General features: G+C 35.3%; 1 protein-coding gene across 1 annotated transcript in view; it reads left to right on the top strand.

The window, feature by feature from the left end:
• LOC139150924 (indoleamine 2,3-dioxygenase 2-like) overlaps positions 1-24,663 on the top strand; it is a 42,078-nt gene that overhangs the window by 13,050 nt on the left and 4,365 nt on the right. The window contains exons 4-12 of the mRNA XM_070723407.1: positions 2,336-2,472; positions 8,373-8,493; positions 17,757-17,853; positions 18,116-18,167; positions 19,358-19,433; positions 20,072-20,153; positions 20,604-20,696; positions 21,455-21,551; positions 24,495-24,580. Of these exons, the coding sequence (XP_070579508.1) occupies positions 2,336-2,472; positions 8,373-8,493; positions 17,757-17,853; positions 18,116-18,167; positions 19,358-19,433; positions 20,072-20,153; positions 20,604-20,696; positions 21,455-21,551; positions 24,495-24,580 (841 nt within the window). The remainder of the gene's footprint in view (positions 1-2,335; positions 2,473-8,372; positions 8,494-17,756; positions 17,854-18,115; positions 18,168-19,357; positions 19,434-20,071; positions 20,154-20,603; positions 20,697-21,454; positions 21,552-24,494; positions 24,581-24,663) is intronic.

Genomic DNA, 24,663 nt, shown 5'->3' with positions numbered 1-24,663 from the left:
GTAATTCTTGTACTGTATAAACCCTATCAATTCACCCAGAAAAAAATAATTAATATGATTTTAAATAATTGAATTAATTAGGAAATCATCAAAGCCAAAATAATTTTAGTGTGGAATTATCAGAAAGTTCAACTTTTTTGACAGTTCATAGTGAATTGAGGATTAAAACATGTAAAGGCAACTTTCCTGAATCCCAACTTTGATATATTCTGAACCACCATTTATGTTATCTAAAAGAAATTGCTCATAATAGTTTGTCATGATAGGGTGGTCAAATAAATAGAGATAGAGAAAGTTCTAATTTCCATTTATGGTTGACTTGGTAAGGATAAAATAAGATTACTTTTTGAGGAAAAAAATAGAGTGGTCAATGGTTCTACTCCGGAATAAAAATGACGCGATGCATTCTACAGACTCAGTACGCCCAAGAGATCACGTGGTCGCGGTACAAACAAACCCACATGTGCACAAACGCGTGTGGAAATACACGTTCGTCTATGCGCGTTCACACACGTGGGTTTGTTTGTACCGTGGTCTGTTCGAATTCCGGGTTTGACCTATTAAAACAGTGGTCAAAGTGATACTGTAGGGTTTTTATGGTAAAGCTGGGCTGTAAGATTCCTCATGTGCTATTTATAGCAATTATGCAATCTCTGTAAACAGTGCAATGAAAGTGTAACATGATTCCTTATAATGCTTTTGATGACCTTGTACTTCTTAAGTTTCAAACATTTGTCTCTTCAGTGTGCTTTCTCTGAGTACGTACAGTCTCAACTTATACAACAGAACTTACTTACAATGTTAATTTGAAAGTTAAAATGTGCTTGGTTAATAGGATGAAAATACTGATATTAAAAGATAACCAGCTCAAGATTCTTTACAACCTGACAGATATGCTGTTTTTTTATGACGTAAATCTTGATTTAAGCAAGTCTTGTTTACTTTAATTAGAATGTAATTAACTCTCGTTTATTTGCTATTATAGACTAATATAGTCTGATGAAATATGCAAATCTGTATTTTTACGGAATTTTTTTCCATTTTTGGTTAGGCCATCCTGAAATGAGCTATCAAAGATATCCACCTTCTTCATCAATACATGTGTCACAAAAGGTTATTCTCTACATAACACAGCAGAGCTCTGTCAACTGTTGAGTCGCTTGTTTTTTCAAAACCGCTGGTCAGACAACTTTAATATTTGGTTTACATGTCCCTAGGATGACCTTAGTGAGATAATTTCATACAGTCAGGAAATACTTAATTTCGTATCCATGTCTATTGTAGCTTCAGGGACTTTGGCCCTATGTTTAATATTTCAAAAAAATGAATCAAACTGTGACTGCCTTGGTTAGAGTGAACTAATCATAGTTACTGCAGCTCAGATTTCTAAATGAGCCAGGATTTACAGTTTCCCAGTTAATAGGATGAGCAAAGAAAGAAATGATATGTCACCATTATGTAAGAGTCCTGTCTGCTGTGTTTATATCCTTACAATGCTGCTATCTTATCAGAGATATTTGATTGCAATACAACAGAGCCATTACTAGAGTTCAGAAGAGGGATGATTTAGTGGCAATTGAAATTACATGCCCCTTACAAAGATTCAACAGATATCAGTACAAATTATCTACTGTGTATCTGTACAGCAAATATCAATAGATTAACCATAGATGATAGAAGCAGTTCTACTGTCTATGGATTATCAAACTGGTCATCTCAAGTTGGCGATTGCAAATGTTCAATCACAGAGATTAGTGCATTGCCAGAACAAGATCAATAATCCTCAGATGGATAATCCATCATGACAGTACACAGTAATGATGAGGCTGTTGTGAGGTCTCTCACTCTCGCTGGGATCTATGCACTGTTTACAGCTTTGACCTTACGCCAGCCTCATCATGGTTTTTGGCAAGTTCCACTGGGTCACTTAGTACTTGGTCCCAACAGTGACAAACATGCCCACTACAGCTTTTTGAAATGATGATTTTAATATACATTTGATACCAAAATAGGGAATTGTTAATCTCTTTCTGGCCATTTGTGAATATCTGTGGTACAATCAGAGAGTGTAATGCCATCGTATGTGCTTCTTTTGAGCTGTGGCAGTTTTTTTGTAGGGGCTAGTGACAATGTTCAGTGTATATGCTGTAAAACTTACTGCATGTGCCTTACACTGTGTGAAGACAAACTTGTATTAGAGTTTTCCTGATTCTGTACATGTACCCGGGCAAAAAGTGGAAACAAGTGTGTCTCTTGTCCACATACCTGCTTGATTCAACACTTTACACACACTCTGATGCTTTTTGCTAAACAGGGTATAGTTGTCATTTTTCAGAGACTACCAGAAAGCCTAGCAGTGCCACTATGGGGAGTTTCCCAAAGGTTGGGGATACCAGCGGCAGTCGGAATGCATTATTCCGTGTGTCTTGCAAACTGGAAGCTCCTTGATCCTTCAGGACCAGTTGATATTGAGTAAGTAAACAACGGGAAAAATTGTCCATTCCCAGACTAACTCTTTTAGATAGCTGTTTCGTATATTTTACAATGTGTGCAACTAGCAGTTACTGTTAATATTTATTTCAAGTACAATAAAACCATTGTCTAAACATCAATTATCTGAATTGTTTGGTAATCTGAATTGGCTCTGTGAAAATTTCAATGTTTCATTCATTTACAATGTCCCCAATGATTGTAATCCTGATTGAAGTTCTGACTTCAGTTAAAGGGCCAGTTATGCAAACGTCGATAATTTTTTCACCTTTTTTTTAATGAATGTGAATCATAATTCCATGTTCTACTCCACAAGGCATGTTGATAGACACAGTATTCAGCTTGTCAACTCAGCCTGTACGTGTATAAACTTTGTTGAAAAGTAACTTCTGGTCTGGACTAGAATTCAAATGTAAACAATAACAATGCATTTTACACATATAGGCGCTAAGTTGACAAACTAAGTAGAGGGTGTTTCAACATTTTTGGGGAGTAAAATAAGAAGTTGCAATCGATATACAAAATAAAATATATGAAAAAATCATCAAAAGTTAAGATTACTTGCCCTTTAAGTTATATAGTTTGAATATGCATTACAATAGTCACATTTCTTGAAGGAAACTTGATAAATGAAGTGACAAAAGATTATTTTTTTTGTACTCTCATGGCTTGAGTTTTGATCAAAGGTACAATGTAACACACCTGGATGATCAGTTGCTCAGATCAGAGTTTCGTTTCTACCTCCATGTTGGATAAGGCCCAGGTGGACTGTGACAGAGTCTTTGAACTCTAATCAAGCAGTGTGAATCTAACTTTCCTTTAATGTTGAAACATAACCGTATATTGAACAAAATAATGGCCCACACCTAGTCAAGAAGAGGTGTGAACATTCCGTACATAATTAATTTTTGCATATCAGGTGAAAATCTCAAAGATTTGAAAGTGATCAACCTCTACTTTACATCTCACAGTCCTTACTATTGTGTTTACGTCATTACAAAGTCACAGCGCACCCATTAATTCGGCTGGTCCTCAGCAGATATTCCTCTGACTTGTCAATCATTACCTTGATTGTAGTAACCGTGAACATGTTGAAAATGTCCCGCTGTCAGGTGGTTGGCTGAACACACACATATGATCTCAAATAGAGAAATTCTCAAAATCGGCAGAGAAATGATAGAAGTGGAAGTAGGTTGCAACAAAAAAACCCAAAAAATTAATTTTATATCTGTGCAATATGGCTAAATTGCTCAGAATAAAGTTGTTCACCATGTTTGCCGACAGTGAGACAGTACAGATAATAACACGATGGAAAGCTCCAGTAGCCTGCACTTTGTTGAGTGCACAACAAGGTCTACTGTGATCTTAACCGTCTTGACCAGTATGCGTTTAATTTTTGACCATTTCTCACCACTTCACGGAAGGAATTTAATTGACTGCACAGTATTCTGGGGTCTGTATGCCAGGTCTGTATGTCAATCCTATACTCGGAAACATATATTATTGCCTGAATACATGGGTTTATGAGCCTGAGAGCAGGTGACAATTTGCCCGGCGCTAGGAGGGCAATTGTCTCCTGCTGCGAGGGCACATAATTCCATATATTCAGGCAATAATATTTTTATTACATGCCTCTTCACAGTTATGCTATATGACATTTATTTACATGCAGGGCATTTTCAAACGATTTTACCATTATCGACTAGCATTTTAAAAATAGCAGTGCGTGCATGGATATTTTACATCTAGCGTTATTGACGTCAAAACGTCGAAGGGCTTCAATGGACCTGATAACCATGGAAACTGGTCAGTACATTGGTCACTGGGCCGCTAACATCCCGCATGTTCCTATTCAAATCAATGCACTGATCAAGGCACGTAATAAAGTCCATCGTCTCTTGCATTAGATGATGCAGTTGTCAATAAGCAATGTACTATTCATTACTTTGATAAAGTTTGTGAGCGATGCACAACAGCGGGTGTGTATGTGCGGGGGGTGTTTTATGAACTCTACAGTGTGTGGAGGGGTCGCAGTTAGAAAAATTGTGCTATAGCTCAGTTTATTGAACCACTCTTTTCAAGGGCTGGGATTTAGCAGAGCAGTTTTGACTGTTATGTCTTTGTGAGGTCAAATCACATCAAGAGAGAAAGGGAGGCAGGGACGGACAGTGTCTTTGTCTGTAATGTACTTTGGACTAAATGTGATTTTAGCCCCACAATTGCACTGGCAATTCTTAATGGACACTGTCAGTTCACATCATTGGTATCAATTGTTGCCGAAAAAACGTGTCAATAACAAAACTAAAATTTAATGTGTTCTCAGGAAACTGTATTTAGTATTGTTTTCAAAACAACTGTCAGATTATAATTATTGTTAAACTTATATAATCATGATGCATTGGGGTACCAGTCAACTCGCACCTTTTCCAACCCGTCCAGAACAAACTCGCCCGATAAAAATTAACTCGCCCAATACCAACTTGCCTGATACCAACTCGCCTGATACAAACTCGCCTGATACCAATTCACCTGATACCAACTAACCTGAAATCAATTTGTAATTTTTCATGAGTACCTCGTCCTGACAAATTATTGACTTTACAGTAAAAAACGTCGGGCTACTTAAAAGGAAGGATTCACGACGCAAGATACTTGAAATCGACAACGACAATTGGCCAATACGTGCAGGACCGTGGCTAACGCAGTTGCTCAGGCAATACCCCGTCACCGCGTATGACAGCTTTTGCTACTGCATACAATATGTTGAATGTGTGACGTATTGGAACTTATTTTGTAATTTTCATATGGTAGAACATATTTTGTTCGTCATTCAAGTGGAAGAAGAGTAGTTTATTTAGCTGAAATGTGGTGAATTTTGGTGAAAAAAGCCCTGCTTGTCAATGGCCAAGTTCAGGCTCCCAATTTGTGACAATCGCCTGTCAGTGGACACTCCGTAAATTTTACAATACAAGGTGCGTAGAATCTATCACATATGTCACATTGTCTCAAACAACGGGCAAGTTGGTATCGGGCGAGTTGGTTCTGGGCGGGTTGGAAAAGGTGGGAGTTGACTGTAATTCTAATGCATGCTATATCATCCATAACTACACTGATTCAACTTCTCATTTCTTATGATTCATAATTTCATATTGATACTTGTTTTTTGTGACTTTTTCAGAAAATTGTGTTTATGATGTATGTCAGCCAAAATGATTCATGTGAAGACCATGTAACTTTTCCCTACTTCTGTACCAAAATCCTTTCGTAGTCAACGGAAAAGTGTTATGACTTCATGGAAAATCAGATTACCTTTCCAGATAGTAGATTTTGAGTATGGTGGGAAACATCAGAAAGATTATAGAATTCTTGAGCCGAAAGTTCACCATGACAAAAGCTACTGATGAGTCAAGCAAATTTTTGTCTCTTAGAGATTTTGGCCAAGTAAACGATGTGTACTCATCCAGCAAAATAGTGAAGACATGCTTTATGGTGCTGTCACCAACGATTAATCTAGTTCTGCATTGAAGTTAGATCACTACTAGTACTTGATCAGATAAAGACGAAATTTTTCACCTCTGTAAACCAAAAGAATCGAATAAATGGATTTTGGTTTGGTCTAGATATGAGACAGACCACTGTGACAATAAAATAAAGATGGGTACAGCAATTTTCCACTCTATTTAACTCCACTCTATTTAACTCCTATGATTTCATCCACAAAGAGGTGCGTTTTGCTAAAAGCACCTCTTACAAAACTCTATGGGCTGAAAGAAACAAACAGTCCCATCACGCTGAAGTGGGTATCTGCCCAATGCTTTCTAAGTCAGGATTTGTGATTCACACAATGGTACACTCTGATTGCATAGGAATGTGAAAAGAATTGACATTTTCCAAACTAAAGTGAGACTACCCGGATAAACAGACTCAAGGCAGGTGCCTGTTTTCATGCAATGAGTCATGCCAAGAACTCGTGTGAAAAAGGATTGAATTTATTTGTCGGGATGTGAGTTGATTAACCTGTCTTTTGCCAGAATGAGGATATTGGTACAAACCCATATGAACTTTTGTGGAGCTATACTGTATGAGCTAATTACAACTGTACATGACATCATTGTTCACTGTTCTGATAGCAATAACAGCTCATCTTCCCGTGTGCACAAAAACCCACAACAACACTGAGAAATGCTCAATCACAGACAAGGAGACACTCCTTGTCTGTGGCCGAATGTAGTCTGTTTTTGGTAAGGACAAGGCCGTTCACAGATCCTTGCACCGCACTTTATCAGGAAAAGGGCGTGAAGTGGATGAATGTCACCTTGAACCATAAACTCTTGAGGGAATATTACAACTAGATTACTTTACATATTTGACAAAAGACAAACTCGGAACATCATGAAAAAAGTTATTCAGACAAATTAATTGTTGATTTTTCAAAAAGTTTTACCCCTCGCCAACTCACAATCGATAATTGCTGACAGAGAGCAATAGCAACAGCTTATACTTCCAGACATGATCTGCTAATGACTATATGCCCTTCTTGATAATTTCTAAAGAAAATATTTACAAGAATATCATTCGATCTTCACATTGGACCGTTGTTATATCATGGATGTAAAAATAGTTTGTGACGTCCATGGTCATATAAACAAGCAATATGGCAAGCAGTATTACAAGTTAGTTAATTTTTGTAAAAGTGCTCTTTCTGAAAGACCTAAATGTTACAACGTGATTGGTATTGTTCTATATGTGTTATTACCAAATTTACATGTTAATTACCGTTGTTTTCCATAAAATACATTTTTTCTTAATGTTCTTTCTCATATGGGATGATGTATCCTATAATATAGCATTAATTAACCCTTTGAGTGCCAAAGTTAATTTTTGTCGCCTTTTAAAATGTACCCAGTCAAATTTTTTCAGATTTTTGCCAAAATTTTTATGAAAAACTGTAGCCAATGAAACATAATTTCTGTTTGGTATAAAATAATAAAAAAATTACAGAAAATTCATGAAATTTTAAAAATGTTGGACTAAAATTTTGGTTGAAAAAATTACAGCACTCAAAGGGTTAATTACACAGTATCTAAAGAACAATACATTGAGTTCCATACATACCCACACATATGACCATAAGTCAAACTGTTCATTCACTGCTGCCGACAGATATTGTCCATTGCTACAGCTGGTGCAGCTTGGATGTTTTAACACGTTAGTTTTATAGTTTCCATGACAACATCGATGGTAGCAAAGAACCAATATTGTCATTCCTGTAAGGGTACCTTCCGAAAGTTTTGTCAAAATTTTTGGACAAATCTTCATTTTTGCAAATTAAGTTAGCACTAAATCTGTATTATACATTTTTTTAAATTAAAATATGTGTGAGTGTAATCCTTTTACAAACAATAGAGCACGGACATGTTCATATGTATCATTGTTTAAAAGGACATTAGCCGTAACTTTTGACTAATTTTTCACTACTCTGTTTCAATATATCAACTACAGAATTTTACTATAATCCGATCATCATGACCAATGCCCGGTGTCCTGCTTGCCAATTACACAGCCTATATATGTGAAATGACCATTGTTATTGTTGATAAATGTATTTTAGTCTGGACCTGAATACAAAATTTAAACAATAACAATGCAGATTATACTCGATAAAGGGTATATTTATGAGCTAAATATTCGGAATTTCTCCATGGTTCAGGGATTCAAACGAGAAACTGCAGATGATATACAGAACAAACAAAATTTAAAAAATGACCAAAGTTACAGCTAATAGATCTTTAAGTACGCAGTACACACATTAGTAGATCTTTAAGTACGCAGTACACACATTAGTAAAACTGGTAAATTTTTGTTCTTTTTTATTTCTCAAGCAATATGGACACTATTGTTAAAATTCAGTGTGGTATTCACGAGGCATGGTTTTTCCTGATAGCCGTCCAAGTAGAGTTAGACACAGCTCCTGGTTTGGTCAGCATAGTTAAAGCCCAGCAGGTGAGTTTGTTATTCATAAAAGGTACAAAGTCTCTATCTTTCAATATATTTTGTGTTTCATGTGAGCAACTATTCATGTTGTTCCACCACGGAAACATGCTGAATTGTCAGTCATCTGATTTCTACTCCCTGTTTATAAATATAACAGTAAATGCTTTGATTACATAATTTATGGTATATACCAGAAGTTGTGTCATCAGCTTATTTACAGGTTGTGTGTACAGGTAAGGTGAGCTAGAGTAGAGCCCTTATGATCGTTAATTCATCATGTTTCAGTAACGTCGACTAAATTTCTCTCATGAAACAAAACAAAACAAAATGAATCTGGAGAGATAGCAACTTCATCCCTTTAAATTTGATACTTTTTCTCATACCATATAAAATTTGTACATGTATAAAATTAAATATTACTAGCACAGGTTTTTAAGAAATCAAGTTAAAATCCAAAAGCCTTTGGCTAAAATGAACATTTTTTGCAAAACGTTCATTGTAATGTAAACCTATGTATCAGTTTGCTTTGTTAGTCCCCACGGACATTGTCCGGGGGACTTATAGGTTTGGTCATGTCCGTCCGTGTGTGCGTGCGTGCGTGCGTCCGTCCGTCCGTTCACGCAGATATCTCAGAGATGCCTGGAGCAATTTCGTTCAAACTTGGTACAAGGATAGTACCCTACCTCATACAGATGCACGTCGATTTGTTTCACAATGCGATCAAATTTGGCCGTGTTAGAGGACTTTTTAGTTTTCACCTCCATAGACTCCCATGTATAAGGCAGTCCATAGACTCCTATGTATAAGGCAGTCCATAGACTCCCATGTATAAGGAAATCCATAGACTCCCATGTATAAGGCAGTCCATAGACTCCCATGTATAAGGCAGTCCATAGACTCCATGTATAGGCCAGAAAAATAAAAATTATTTCTGATCGTATTCATATTGCAAAAAGGTTATTAGTCCTGGCTAGAGGGGGTCTACGTGCACCCCCCCCACAGGATAACAAACCTGTATTTTTCAGAACCCTTGGGATCCCTAGAATACGAAATTGAATTTTAACAGAAAAAATATAGGGACGCAATAGCTGTTATGGTCATGTTTTGAAGGGTACCGCAAAATCACGATTTTCCAAGCCAAATGCATTTTCGTAAATCTGTCTTCTTGTAAGTCATGTGCTGAGCTCATTTTTTAACATAACCTCACTTGTTTGGTATCATTAGAAAGGGAATTTATTCCTCTTTAAGATGACATATTGCACTATGCAATATCTTCTACAGTTTTTGTCAAATATAACCAAAACTTACCCCTTACCCCAAAATTTAACATTACAAATTACAGAAAATCTCAAATTCTACCAATTTTTTAGCTAGGCATAATAAAAAATGCAATGATTTGTCTGAAATCTGTTTTATTTGATACAGGGACATGTCAGAAATATGAAATAGACTTTTAACAGAAAAAATATTGAGAATCTACAGCTGTAACAGTCATATTTTGAAGGGTACCACAAAATCATAGTGTTGCAGATTTGCATGCATTTTTGTTAAAACTGTCTTCCTATAAGTTATCTGCTGAGCTTGTTTTTGAATATAACCTGGCTTGTTAGGTATCATTAGAAAGATAATTTACTAATCTTTAGAATGACATATTGTAACATGCAATATCTTCTATAGTTTTATGATATATAACCAAAACTTACCCCATACCCAAAGTTTACTTGAAAATTTCAGTCATAGCTAAAACCAAATTTCTACCATTTTTTTTAGGTGACACAAAAAATCTGGCCGTTTTTGCTATTAAATCTATTTTATTTGATACAAGGACATGTCAGAAATATGAAATAGACTTTTAACAGAAAAAATTAGGGAATCTACAGCTGTAACAGTCATATTTTGAAGGAAACCGCAAAATCATAGTGTAGCAGATTTGCATGCATTTTTGTTAAAACTGTCTTCTTATAAGTTCTCTGCTGAGCTTGTTTTTGAATATAACCTGGCTTGTTAGGTATTATTAGAAAGATAATTTACTAATCTTTAGAATGACATATTGTAACATGCAATATCTTCTATAGTTTTCATGATATATAACCATAACTTACCCCATACCCCAAAGTTTAAATTGAAAATTTCAGTCATAGCTAAAACCAAATTCTACCATTTTTTTAGCTTGACACAAAAAATCTGGCCATTTTTGCCATTAAATCTATTCTATTTGTTACAGGGACATGTCAGAAATATGAAATAGACTTTTAACAGAAAAAATATTGAGAATCTACATCTGTAACAGTCATATTTTGAAGGAAACCGCAAAATCATAGTGTAGCAGATTTGCATGCATTTTTGTTAAAACTGTCTTCTTATAAGTTCTCTGCTGAGCTTGTTTTTGAATATAACCTGGCTTGTTAGGTATCATTAGAAAGATAATTTACTAATCTTTAGAATGACATATTGTAACATGCAATATCTTCTATAGTTGTCATGATATATAACCAAAACTTACCCCATACCCCCAAAGTTTACATTGAAAATTTCAGTCATAGCTAAAACCAAATTCTACCATTTTTTAACCTGACATAAAAATCTGGCCGTTTTTGCTATTAAATCTATTCTATTTGTTACAGGGACATGTCAGAAATATGAAATAGACTTTTAACAGCAAAAATATTGAGAATCTACATCTGTAACAGTCATATTTTGAAGGGTACCGCAAAATCATAGTGTAGCAGATTTGCATGCATTTTTGTTAAAACTGTCTTCTTATAAGTTCTCTGCTGAGCTTGTTTTTGAATATAACCTGGCTTGTTAGGTATCATTAGAAAGATAATTTACTAATCTTTAGAATGACATATTGTAACATGCAATATCTTCTACAGTTGTCATGATATATAACCAAAACTTACCCCATACCCCAAAGTTTACATTGAAAATTTCAGTCATAGCTAAAACCAAATTCTACCATTTTTTAACCTGAACATATAAAATCTGGCCGTTTTTTGCTATTAAATCTATTCTATTTGTTACAGGGACATGTCAGAAATATGAAATAGACTTTTAACAGCAAAAATATTGAGAATCTACATCTGTAACAGTCATATTTGAAGGGTACCGCAAAATCATAGTGTAGCAGATTTGCATGCATTTTGTTAAAACTGTCTTCTTATAAGTTCTCTGCTGAGCTTGTTTTTGAATATAACCTGGCTTGTTAGGTATCATTAGAAAGATAATTTACTAATCTTTAGAATGACATATTGTAACATGCAATATCTTCTATAGATCTTTAGAATGACATATTGTAACATGCAATATCTTCTATAGTTTTCATGATATATAACCAAAACTTACACCATACCCCAAAGTTTACATTGAAAATTGCAGTCATTGCTAAAATCAAATTCTACCATTTTCTTTACCTAGACATATAAATTCCGGCATTTATTTGTATGAAATCTATTTCATTCGGTAATGGGTCATGTCAAAAATATAAAATAGACTTTTAACAGAAAAAAGATTGAATTCTGTAGTTGTAACAGTCAAATTTTGAAGGGTACCGCAAAATCTCAGTATTCCTGACTTGCGTGCATTTTTGTTGAATCTATCGTCTTATAAGTTATCTGCTGAGCTTGTGTTTGATTATAACCTTGCTTGTTAGGTGTCATTAGAAAGATAATTTACTAATCTTTAGAATGACATATTGTTACGTGCAATATCTTGCATAATTTTCATGAAATATGACCAAAACCCACCCCATACCCCAAAATTTACATGGAAAACTACTGTCATAGCTAATGTCAAATTCAAGCAATTTTTTAGGCAGACATATAAAATTAGGCATTTTTTTGTATGAAATCTGTTTTATTTTGTATTTGGCCATATCAGAAATATGAAATGAACTTTTAACAGAAAAAATAATAGGATTCTAAAGCTGTAACAGCTGTATTTTTACGGGTACAGCAAAATCTCAGTATTCCTGATTCGCATGTGTTTTTGTTAAATCTGTCATCTTATAAGTCGTCTAATGAGCTTGTTATTGATTATAACCGGGTTTGTATAGTATCATTGAAAAGGTAATTAAAGAGTCTTTACAATGACATATTGTAACAGGCAATTTCTTGTATAGTTTTCATGAAAAATGACCAAAAATACCCCTACCCCAAGGTTTATATTGAAAGTATTGTCATAGATAACGTGATCAAATTCCGTGAATTTTTAGCTAGACATGATAAAAATAGCTCTTTTTCGGTATTAAATCTGTAGTATATGGTACTGGGTCATGTCAGAAATATGAAATAGACTTTTAACAGAAAAAATATTTGGACTGTATTGTTGTAACAGCCATATTTTGAAGGGAAATGCAAAATCGCAGTACCACAAACTGGCACCTTTTTTGTTAAATTCTTCTTCTTGTAAGTCATCTGCTGAACTTATTTTGTGACACAACCTGGCTTGTGAGGTATCATAAGTAGGGAAATTTATTCTTCTTTAAGATGACATATTGTAATATACAATGTCATTCATAGTTTTCCTGGAATATGGTCAAACTTTACCCCATACCCAAAAGTTCAAATCGCAAATTACAGCTTATCTTAAATTCTACCATTTTTTGCTGCACATAATACAAAAGGCAATTCTTGTTTAAAATCTGATTTATTTGTTACAAAAGTATGTCACAAGTATAAAATTAACTTTTAACGGGAAGATGATACAATTTAGTAGCCATTTGGATCATTTTTGGAGGGGGAACCCATATATTGCAAATGTATGTGTTTCGGCAAATTTGCCCTGATACCTGGGTACCCTTCCAAATATGATCCAAAAGGCTACAAAATCATATTATGTTCCTGTTAAAAGTTAATTTCATATTTTTAACATACTTTATTAACAAAAAACACATATTTCATACATTGCATACAAGCATTGCCTTTGGTATATAAAGTTAATAAATTGTAAAAAATGGTAGAGTTTCAGATTTGCAGTAATTTGCTGTGTAAACCTTGGGGTATGGGGTAAGCTTTGGTCCTATTTCATGAAACCTAAACAAGACATTGCATATTACAATATGTCATTTTAAAAACTAGTAAATTACCTTTCTATTGATGCCTAACAAGCCAGGTTATGTCAACAATCAAGCTCAGCAGATGACTTTAAGAAGACAGATTTAACAAAAAAGCAAGCGAGTTGGCAATACTGTGATTTTGCGAGACCCTTCAAAATATGACTGTTACAGTTGTAGAGTCCCAATATATTTTCTGTTAAAAGTCTATTTCATATTTCTGACATCCCCCATACCAAATAAAAAGATTTCATATAAAGCATTGCCTTATTTGTTATGTCTAGCTAGAAAATTGGTAGAATTTGACGATAGCTACGAAAGTAATTTTCGATATAAACTTTGTGGTATGGGGTAAGTTTTCGTCATATGCCATGAAAACTATATAAGAAATGGAATATAACAATATGTCATTTTAAAACGTAGTAAATTAGCTTTTCAATGGTACCAAATAAACATGGTTATGTGATAAAATAAGCGCAGCAGATGACCTACAATGGGACAAAGTTAACAAAACACATATGAGTCTGCACTGCTGTGATTTTGCAGTACTCCACAGAATATGCCTGTTAAAGCCATAGAATCCCAATATTCTTTCTGTTTAAAGTCTATTTCATATTTCTTACATGTTCCTGTGCCAAATAAAATAGATTAATAGCAAAAAACGGCCAGATTTTATATGTCTAGGTTAAAAAATGGTAGAATTTGGTTTTAGCTATGACTGAAATTTTCAATGTAAACTTTGGGGTATGGGGTAAGTTTTGGTTATATATCATGACAACTGTAGAAGATATTGCATGTTACAATATGTCATTCTAAAGATTAGTAAATTATCTTTCTAATGATACCTAACAAGCCAGGTTATATTCAAAAACAAGCTCAGCAGATAACTTATAGGAAGACAGGTTTAACAAAAATGCATGCAAATTTGCTACACTATGATTTTGTGGTACCCTTCAAAATATGACTGTTACAGATGTAGATTCTCAATATTTTTTCTGTTAAAAGTCTATTTCATATTTCTGACATGTCCCTGTAACAAATAAAATAGATTTAATAGCAAAAATGGCCAGATTTTTTGTGTCAAGCTAAAAAAATGGTAGAATTTGGTTTTAGCTATGACTGAAATTTTCAATGTAAACTTTGGGGTATGGGGTAAGTTTTGGTTATATATCATGACAACTGTAGAAGATATTGCATGTTACAATATGTCATTCTAAAGATTAGTAAATTATCTTTCTAATGATACCTAACAAGCCAGGTTATATTCAAAAACAAGCTCAGCAGATAACTTATAGGAAGACAGGTTTAACAAAAATGCATGCAAATTTGCTACACTATGATTTTGTGGTACCCTTCAAATATGACTGTTACAGATGTAGATTCTCATATTTTTTCTGTTAAAAGTCTATTTCATATTTCTGACATGTCCCTGTAACAAATAGAATAGATTTAATAGCAAAAATGGCCAGATTTTTTGTGTCAAGCTAAAAAAATGGTAGAATTTGGTTTTAGCTATGACTGAAATTTTCAATGTAAACTTTGGGGTATGGGTAAGTTTTGGTTATATATCATGACAACTATAGAAGATATTGCATGTTACAATATGTCATTCTAAAGATTAGTAAATTATCTTTCTAATAATACCTAACAAGCCAGGTTATATTCAAAAACAAGCTCAGCAGAGAACTTATAAGAAGACAGGTTTAACAAAAATGCATGCAAATCTGCTACACTATGATTTTGCGGTTTCCTTCAAAATATGACTGTTACAGCTGTAGATTCCCAATATTTTTTCTGTTAAAAGTCTATTTCATATTTCTGACATGTCCCTGTATCAAATAAAATAGATTTAATAGCAAAAACGGCCAGATTTTTTGTGTCAAGCTAAAAAAATGGTAGAATTTGGTTTTAGCTATGACTGAAATTTTCAATGTAAACTTTGGGGTATGGGGTAAGTTTTGGTTATATATCATGAAAACTATAGAAGATATTGCATGTTACAATATGTCATTCTAAAGATTAGTAAATTATCTTTCTAATGATACCTAACAAGCCAGGTTATATTCAAAAGCAAGCTCAGCAGATAACTTATAGGAAGACAGTTTAACAAAAATGCATGCAAATCTGCAACACTATGATTTTGTCGGTACCCTTCAAAATATGACTGTTACAGCTGTAGATCTCAATATTTTTTCTGTTAAAAGTCTATTTCATATTTCTGACATGTCCCTGTATCAAATAAAACAGATTTCAGACAAATCATTGCATTTTTTATTATGCCTAGCTAAAAAATTGGTAGAATTTGAGATTTTCTGTAATTTGTAATGTTAAATTTGGGGTAAGGGGTAAGTTTTGGTTATATTTGACAAAAACTGTGGAAGATATTGCATAGTGCAATATGTCATCTTAAAGAGGAATAAATTCCCTTTCTAATGATACCAAACAAGTGAGGTTATGTTAAAAATGAGCTCAGCACATGACTTACAAGAAGACAGATTTTACGAAAATGCATTTGGCTTGGAAAATCGTGATTTTGCGGTACCCTTCAAAACATGACCATAACAGCTATTGCGTCCCTATATTTTTCTGTTAAAATTCCATTTCGTATTCTAGGATCCCAAGGGTTTCTGAAAAATACAGGTTTGTTATCCTGTGGGGGGGGGTGCACGTAGACCCCCTCTAGCCCACGGACTGATGCAGTTACACAGTTTTTAGTCCCCACAGATACAGTCCAGGGGGCTTATAGATTGGGTCATGTCCGTCCATGAGTCAATCCATTCACGCAGATATCTCAGACACTTTGACAAAATGTCACGTGACCTTGGTGACCTTTGACCTCAAATATACATATTTGTGCATAACTCAGTAACCACAAGTGCAACACCCTTCATATATGGTATGATGGGACAGCTTATTACGCCACATATTGTACCTCATTAATTATGTGCATATCTAATTTTGAGCGAGCCAATAGAGCTAGAGGTCTGATTTTTGGTATATAGGGATAACTTAGCAATACAATTTTTTTGACAAAATGTCACGTGACGTCGTTGACCTTTGACCTCAAATATACATATTTGTGCATAACTCAGTAACCACAAGTGCTACACCCTTCATATTTGGTATGATGGGACACCTTATGACGCCACATATTGTACCTCATTAATTATGTGCATATCTAATTTTGAGCGAGCCAATAGCGCTAGAGGTCTGATTTTTGGTATATAGGGATAACTTATCAAGACAATTTTTTTGACAAAATGTCACGTGACTTCGGTGACCTTTGACCTCAAATATACATATTTGTCCATAACGCAGGAACCACAAGTGGTACACCCTTCATATTTGGTATGATGGGACACCTTATGACGCCACATATTGTACCTCATTAATTATGTGCATATCTAATTTTGAACAAGCCAATAGAGCTAGATGTATGATTTTTGGTATATAGGGATAGACTATATGAGAGAAATTATTTGACAAAATGTCATGTGACCTCAATGACCTTTTACCTAGAATACACGATTATGTCAATAAATAAGTAACCACAAGTGCTATGTCCTTTATATTTAGTAGGATGGGAGACCTTATGACAACACATGCTTTATCTCATTAATTATGCACATATATAATTGTGGGCAAGCCAATAGAGCTTTAGGTCTGAATTTTGGCATATATGGATTAATTAGCAATACAATTTTTTTTTCAAAATGTCACGTGACCTTTATGACCTTTGACTTGATTGTGCATATATATGCATAACTCAGTAACCACAAGTTCTTTACGCTTCAATTTTGATAGGATAATAGACCTTAAGATGTCACATCTTGTAACTCATTTATTATGCCACTATGTATTTCTTGGCTGGCCAATACAGCTATAGGTCTGATCTTTTTTCCCAATTTAGAACCATAACTTAGACATGCCTCTTGTTTCAAATTGGGAACAATGACATAGACATATGTGTCCATAGATCTGAACATATACACTACAGTGATACTTCTTAATGACCACATTTCCCTGCCCCATCAAGACTAATACTCCTATTACAAGTGGGGACTATGTCATTGTCAATGACTTGTTCTAAGTAGAGCTAACCAGTATTTGATCATTGAAGCTAAAATTACGAATCTGTCATGTGTATCTTCATCTCAAGTTATTTTGTTGCCCTTTGCTTTTACTGGCACATCACATGTGGTAATCACCATGGTTTCAGGCTGTGAAAGACAAGAATCATGGTGACCTGGTCGATGCACTGAAAGTCATGACGCAAACTCTTGCAAAGATGAAATCAACGTTGACAAGGATGCATGGTAAGATACTTAATAATTCAGTTGTTTGTTTGATGCCGTTCTGACTGACAAGTATACATGTATGTTCATATCATTTGATTGTCATCTTTGTATTAATTACATTGATCTTATATTTCCCTCATCTAATCATGGATAGCCAAGGGTAAATTTGTGATTGCTTAGTCTTCCGGAAAAAAACAAACTCCTTAGGACAGTCTGTTAAGACATGATCTGTTGATCCTTGTGTGGAAACTCAGCCCTTGTTTTTTATTTTCATTTTCAGAAAAAAATGACCCTGATGTTTTCTTTAACGTTTTGCGAATATTTTTGTCTGGGTAAGTAGAAAAATATTTTGGTATGTGCAAGTTAAAAATTTTAAGTTTTTTGCCAGGGTTGGTCGAGGAAAGGAATTTTGCCACAGTATCATAGTCAGGGTGAGTTATTGAAAGCATTTGAATGGATTACAGTAAATGAAATTTTCTATCAAAGCAAGTGATTGAAAGTATTTCCGCCAGGGTAAAGTATTTCTGCAATAATAATCCACAAGTGTTTATTAAATATCCAGGAGATATATAATCTACAAGTGTTTATTAAATATCCAGGAGATATATAATCTACAAGTGTCTATTAAATATCCAGGAGATATATAATCTACAAGTGTCTATTAAATATCCAGGAGATATATAATCTACAAGTGTCTATTAAATATCCAGGAGATATATAATCTATAGGTGTCTGTTAAATATCCAGGAGATACATAATTTACAGGTGTCTATTAAATATCCAGGAGATATATAATCTACAGGTATCTATTAAATATCCAGGAGATATATAATCTACAGGTGTCTATTAAATATCCAGGAGATATATAATCTACAAGTGTGTATTAAATATCCAGGAGATATATAATCTACAAGTGTCTATTAAATATCTAGGAGATATATAATCTACAGGTGTCTATTAAATATCCAGGAGATATATAGTCTTCAGAGTCTTTGTAAAATTTATGTCTAGCCGACCTCTCATCAACTTTCACTGCACAGATAAACTGATAAATAATCTAGCACAAGGGAGAATCCATCATCAGCACTTAGTCATGCCCAACAAAGCCACAGAACACTTTTTTGAAAGTTTGTGTTAAGAAATGTGGAAAGCCACTGCCTCAGTGCTGATCAGTAAACTTCCCATGATAGTTATTTCACATAAGTGAAGCAAATCAAGAAATGACCAATCACTTTGTAACTTTGTATAGTCTTGACTTTGGTATTTCAAATAAATATGAGTTTACAACTTACAGTTTATACTATAAGAAAGGTTGTTACCAGCTTTCTTTTACATATAGGTGAATTATGATCAAGACAATATCTTTTTCCAATGTCACTATTTGTCACAAGAAGTTTAAGTATCAAGATTGTAAATGCAATTATGCTATACAGAACGAATGGCATTTCTAGATTTTACATCAGTTTCAGCCGGGTGAGAAAATTTGAAATTAATTTTGTCTCTCTTTGGATTTCAAAATGAGGTGGGACCATGAATCCTTTAAAAGGCTTGGATACAATGGACTTATTTATGATGGAGTCAGTGAAGAGCCAGTATTGGTGAGTCAAGTTGCTTTTGTGTCCACTATCTCTTCTTTAACCCTTATTTCACCGCCATGGTTTAGCCCAAACCCATGGCTGGCAATGGTGATTGTGGACCTGTTTACAGGGAACTGGGGGTGAACAGGTTAAGGTCGCATGTGCCCATGGTTTTAGCAAAGCAAGAATACAAATCAGGGGTAAAAAAAAATAACCTTACATACCATCACTGAAAATTCAAAATGGCTGCCATATCCCTGCTTTAACTCCATGGGACAAAATGCAAGCTTTTATTTTCACAAAACTAAGCATAAAAAAACTTAACGTACTCAAAGAGCTTCAAAATGAGCCTCCACAAACACTTGACCAGAAAAGTATTGTAAAAGTGTGAGAGTCTGAATTTCTGTTCCAGAGGTGCATTCTAGTATAAGATACAACAGACATTTAGACGTACAGTGTGATGTACTTGATTGATCCAGATGATGAAATCCTACATCATTGCTTTCTAGCATGAAACACAAGTTACATGCAAGTACTTGTCTGTTAGTGTTTCATTTTATAGCAGATTTGAAATTTCAGACGTGATGTTTTACGTTAGAAGTAGTGATGTCACGTGACAATGATTTCCAAATCATGATTTTTTCACATTGGTCTTGCAGTACACTGGTGGCAGTGCAGCTCAAGGTGCAACACTTTACAGTTTTGATGAAGCGCTGGGAGTCAAACATGATCCACGCAGAGGTAAATTTAACCCTTCCGTACTGGATCACTGTGATGTTAGCATTCTAAAGCTAAATCTTTCTAACAATATGCTAATTATCAAAGTGAAATATAGGTGTTGTTCACATAATCTGTATGCATCTAAAAGACAGTAGCATTTCAGTTGCATTACATAGGATGAAGAGCCACTAATTGAATCCCATCACATTTCATCATACTTGAGCTTAGAGCGTCACCAGTGTTGCTTTTGTCAGTTGCTTTTGTTTATTTTTTTATCATATTTTGTGGAACTGTTCATGTCTTCTTGAATCCACTGCAACTGACATATTGTCAGTGGGCATGAAACTTTAAACAATCAAGGCTTATTTAAACTGATTCGACCATTTCAAGTACAGTGGTGTTTTTGGCATAAGTATTCAATGACCTTTGAACTCTGGAGTGACATTTGTCTTATGTTCACTTTTGACACAGAGGCGATCATTGCAAAGTTTAAAGAATACATCCCACCTGATCACAGGGCTTTCATCAAGGCAATATCAAGAGGACCTTCGATCAAATCTTTTGGTAAGATAGAGATCAATCTACTTCAAAGTATGCCTTGGACATTTGAACACATCAATTTCTGTCTCACATTCCTTTGAACTGATATGTACAAAAAACGGAAAACCTATCATTTCCTGATTTCATTTCCAGGGATGGAAAATAGGAATGACCATAATTATTGTGGCCAAAGAGTGTCAATGCTTATAGAAGGTTCATGACAATCCTGACATTTGAGAGCTTTCCATTCTGGAAAAGTTAATCAGCTCAATCATTGAAACTCTTAAAATATAGATAAAGAATGTACAATTTTCACAAAAATTGCTGATAGTTTCCTAAAATATTGACTGGCGTGAAATATTTTTGGTGGATCAGGAGTTGTCTTTGACTCCCATCCTGTGAAACTACGAACTGGTAACAATTCCCACAATATTCTAAACTCTGAGAGACTTTCAGTTCACTAATTCTAAGAATTGATGATGTCGTCTCTATGAGTTACTGTTGCCCCAAAGTGTTCTAGTGATGTACTACTGTTGCCCTCTAGGGTTCCAGCATAAATGCATTTTTTAGAAAGTCAATTCCATGAAATCCACATACAGTAGAAACATATGTTGCGAATGTTGAAGTTGCAAAAGATTTTCTTTGTATTGTCTCAAAGTCATGTTGTTGCATGCAGCTAAGTACTTTTGATGAGGACATATTTTGGCATTTTACGGCAATATATAGAGAGTTCAGTTTTGAAATCTCTGGTAATTTATCTCTTTTTGTTTGTCTCATATCAGTTGAATCTATAGAAGACGAAGCGGTATCAGATGCATACAATCAGTGTGTGAAATCATTGGCTGATTTCAGGAGTTATCACCTACAGCTGGCATGCAAGTAAGTTCCCATGCAACAATGCAAATTCAGTACAGATGGTGATTTCATGGCGATGACAATCACAGACTTGATAAGCGGTGACACGAGTGAAGATTGGTTGATGCACAGTCCCTCTATCCACCGGTCTGGAAACGCCTATTGTAAAAGGTGTCAATCACCTAGACCGCACAGCCGAACCGCGATACGAGGGCCAGTCACGTGATAATGCGTAGCTTGGGTTTGTCCTGCATGCCACAGTCCCCGATTGTGTGTACGCTTTTCTCGAATTTTCGCTGTTTTTGGCTCTATTAAGTGTTCTCTGCGTCTATCTACGACACGAAGACAGAAATTATCATATCCTGAAACCGGTGTGTGTTTTTCGTGATCCTTATCTCCCATCGTAAATGATGATAGTGTGCGATAATTTCTGGGGTTGACCGCTGCGAGTGTGTTGACGTACGTAGCACAAGCAACGGCTGGAATCACACCGGAAAATTTGTGGTCCCCTTCTCTTGCAATGCTAGTAGTCAGTGTCTCCAAATATGATCTAATATGTTTTCTGTGTAATATTCTGTGAAATCATGTCTGTTAACTGAACAGAATAGGAAAGACAACTGCAGAAATGCATGTAGATTTTAGTTGTGTGGTCGCACATTTTCCCATGCAGCGTCAATATGGCGAACTCTCGATACGTACGCTCGCTCAGGCACGGCTGGAAACACACCGGAAAATTTGTCGTCCATTTCTCTTGCAATGCTAGTAGTCAGTGCTCCAAATATGATCTAAATATGTTTTTCTGTGTAATATTCTGTGAAATCATGCCTGTTAACTGAACAGAATAGGAAAGACAACTGCAGAAATGCACGTAGATTTTAGTTGTGTGGTCGCACATTTTCCCGGCGAACTCTCGATACGTACGCTCGCTCAGGCACGGCTGGAAACACACCGGAAAATTTGTCGTCCATTTCTCTTGCAATGCTAGTAGTCAGTGCCTCCAAATATGATCTAAATATGTTTTCTGTGTAATATTCTGTGAAATTATGTCTGTTAACTGAGCAGAATAGGAACGACAACTGCAGAAATGCACGTAGATTTTTGATGATTTTAGCATTTTCCCATGTAGCGTCAATATGGCCACAGTCCCTCTATCCGTCTCGATACGTACGCTCGCGCTCAGGCACAGTAAATACCTTTTACAAAAGGCTATCATGTCAACACAATAACAAGTTTGGTAATGAACTACTCAGCTGTCGATGTTAATATTCAGCCGATTTTGCCTGTCTTCTTGATTTCGGGCAATAGTCCATGACACTTGCGAACAGTGCATGGCCATGCCATTTTGTTTTTCGATCGTGATCATAATGCAACCATAATGTGTGGTCCCTTTCAAGCTTTATCTAGAGGGGCAACGTTACCCATTTAATGAAAAAATAAATTGTTTAGTGTTTCTAAAGTGAACAAGTTGTAATGTTTTGTGATATTCTGAAAATAACAACCCACAAACGTCATGTTTTTGAACGATCACATTGCGGCTGTCATAGGATCGTGGGGTAGCGACATCGATATAGCGGCCAGTTGAACATTGTCAGTGTCCTTTGTTTAAGGTGTGAATCGTGTGTTGGTTCATATCACGGAGTGTCACAAAGAAACCACCACGTTTCCAGACCGGTGGATAGAGGGACTGTGGTTGATGCAAACTATTTGACGGCATTGGAAGGGTTTTCTGTTAGGAACTGTGGAAAATTAAACTTGCCCATGGCTAACGGACCTTACTGCCTTTGACCTCAAATACCCTTTCAGAAATGAAAATTTGGAAGTGCAAACATCAGACAACAAAATTATGATTTTAACTTTTGCCTTGCACCATGCAGTGCTGAAACAAGTCATTTAAACTGCCTTCAGGTGTGAACACAAACAGTTGAAAACAAAACCAAAGAAATACACTTGATTATCACGCATACACTGTATAACCATAGCACAATACGTGTATATTTGCAGGCTGTAATCAAAATTTAGGTAAGACCCTCTCCCTTGCACAACACATTTTATTTTGTCAAATGCGTCTTTCAATCGTCCATGGATAAACTATAACCAGAATGATTAGGGCACATCGGTATATGGATAATAACAGTAATGGACAAGGCACATCAATGTATGGATCTTAAACTGGACTGCAAACAAACAAACAACCTTTAAGGCGATACTAAAGAATTCAGAGCGTGCTTGGTTGCCATCGCTGGCAACGTTCCAAATGCACACTTTTGCACGTGCAAAATCTTGCCGTTCCGTTGTTTTCAATGGATTTTCAACTCCTGGTATTTTGAAAATACTCAAAATCTTTCAACTCTCTCAATTGTAAACTAATCTAGCTGACTTATGGTAGGATTATTGAAGTCTGACATGAGAAAATACATAAGCATGCATTTCTATAACTTCTGGGCCGTTAATGAGATATCGCCGTTAAACCCTTCAAAATTTCACCAAATGACACAGTAGATATTTTCCTGTTCAAAAATCGTTTGTACTTAAACAGCTAACCTAATCCATGTTAGGGGCTCTAAACAGGTATCTTGTGTGGAAAATTTGGTGCAAATTTGCAGGAGCTGAAATGTTTTAAAGTAGAGCTGTGAAAATTTGTATATGTGTGACGTCACTGACCAATCGCGCGACAAACCTGCGTCTTTTGGAATCGTATGGTTCTGTAAATCTTTATTATGCAAACCATGAAAACTTTGCATTTTGATTGATTTTGGATATTACCCTTAGCAACCGTTGCTTAGCAATTTGAATCCTTTGGTATCGCCTTAAAGAGTCTTGTTATCAGTCCTCATGAAATGTCACGCTGTATGATGATAGAATGGTACCCTGACAGAGAACTTGAGCTTGTCCACTCATTCAATAACTTTGACCCTCTTTTTGATGTTCAAGAAGAGTTGACAATCTTGCACACCTATTTTGTTACAGGTACATAACAATCCAAGCACACAAAAATGCACAGAACAACAATGAAAATTATGTCAACCAATCTCAGCAAGGCACAGGTGGTACAGGTAAGCAGTTAGACTTATCCAAATCTTAGTTCATTGTTTGTGAAATTCAAGTCTGGTTTGATGACACTTTCAAGCACATCACT

This window comes from Ptychodera flava, chromosome 15, assembly GCF_041260155.1.
Source record: "Ptychodera flava strain L36383 chromosome 15, AS_Pfla_20210202, whole genome shotgun sequence".
NCBI lineage: Eukaryota > Metazoa > Hemichordata > Enteropneusta > Ptychoderidae > Ptychodera > Ptychodera flava.
Note: the sequence above shows the minus strand (reverse complement) of the source record. Positions and strands in the feature narration are given on the sequence as shown.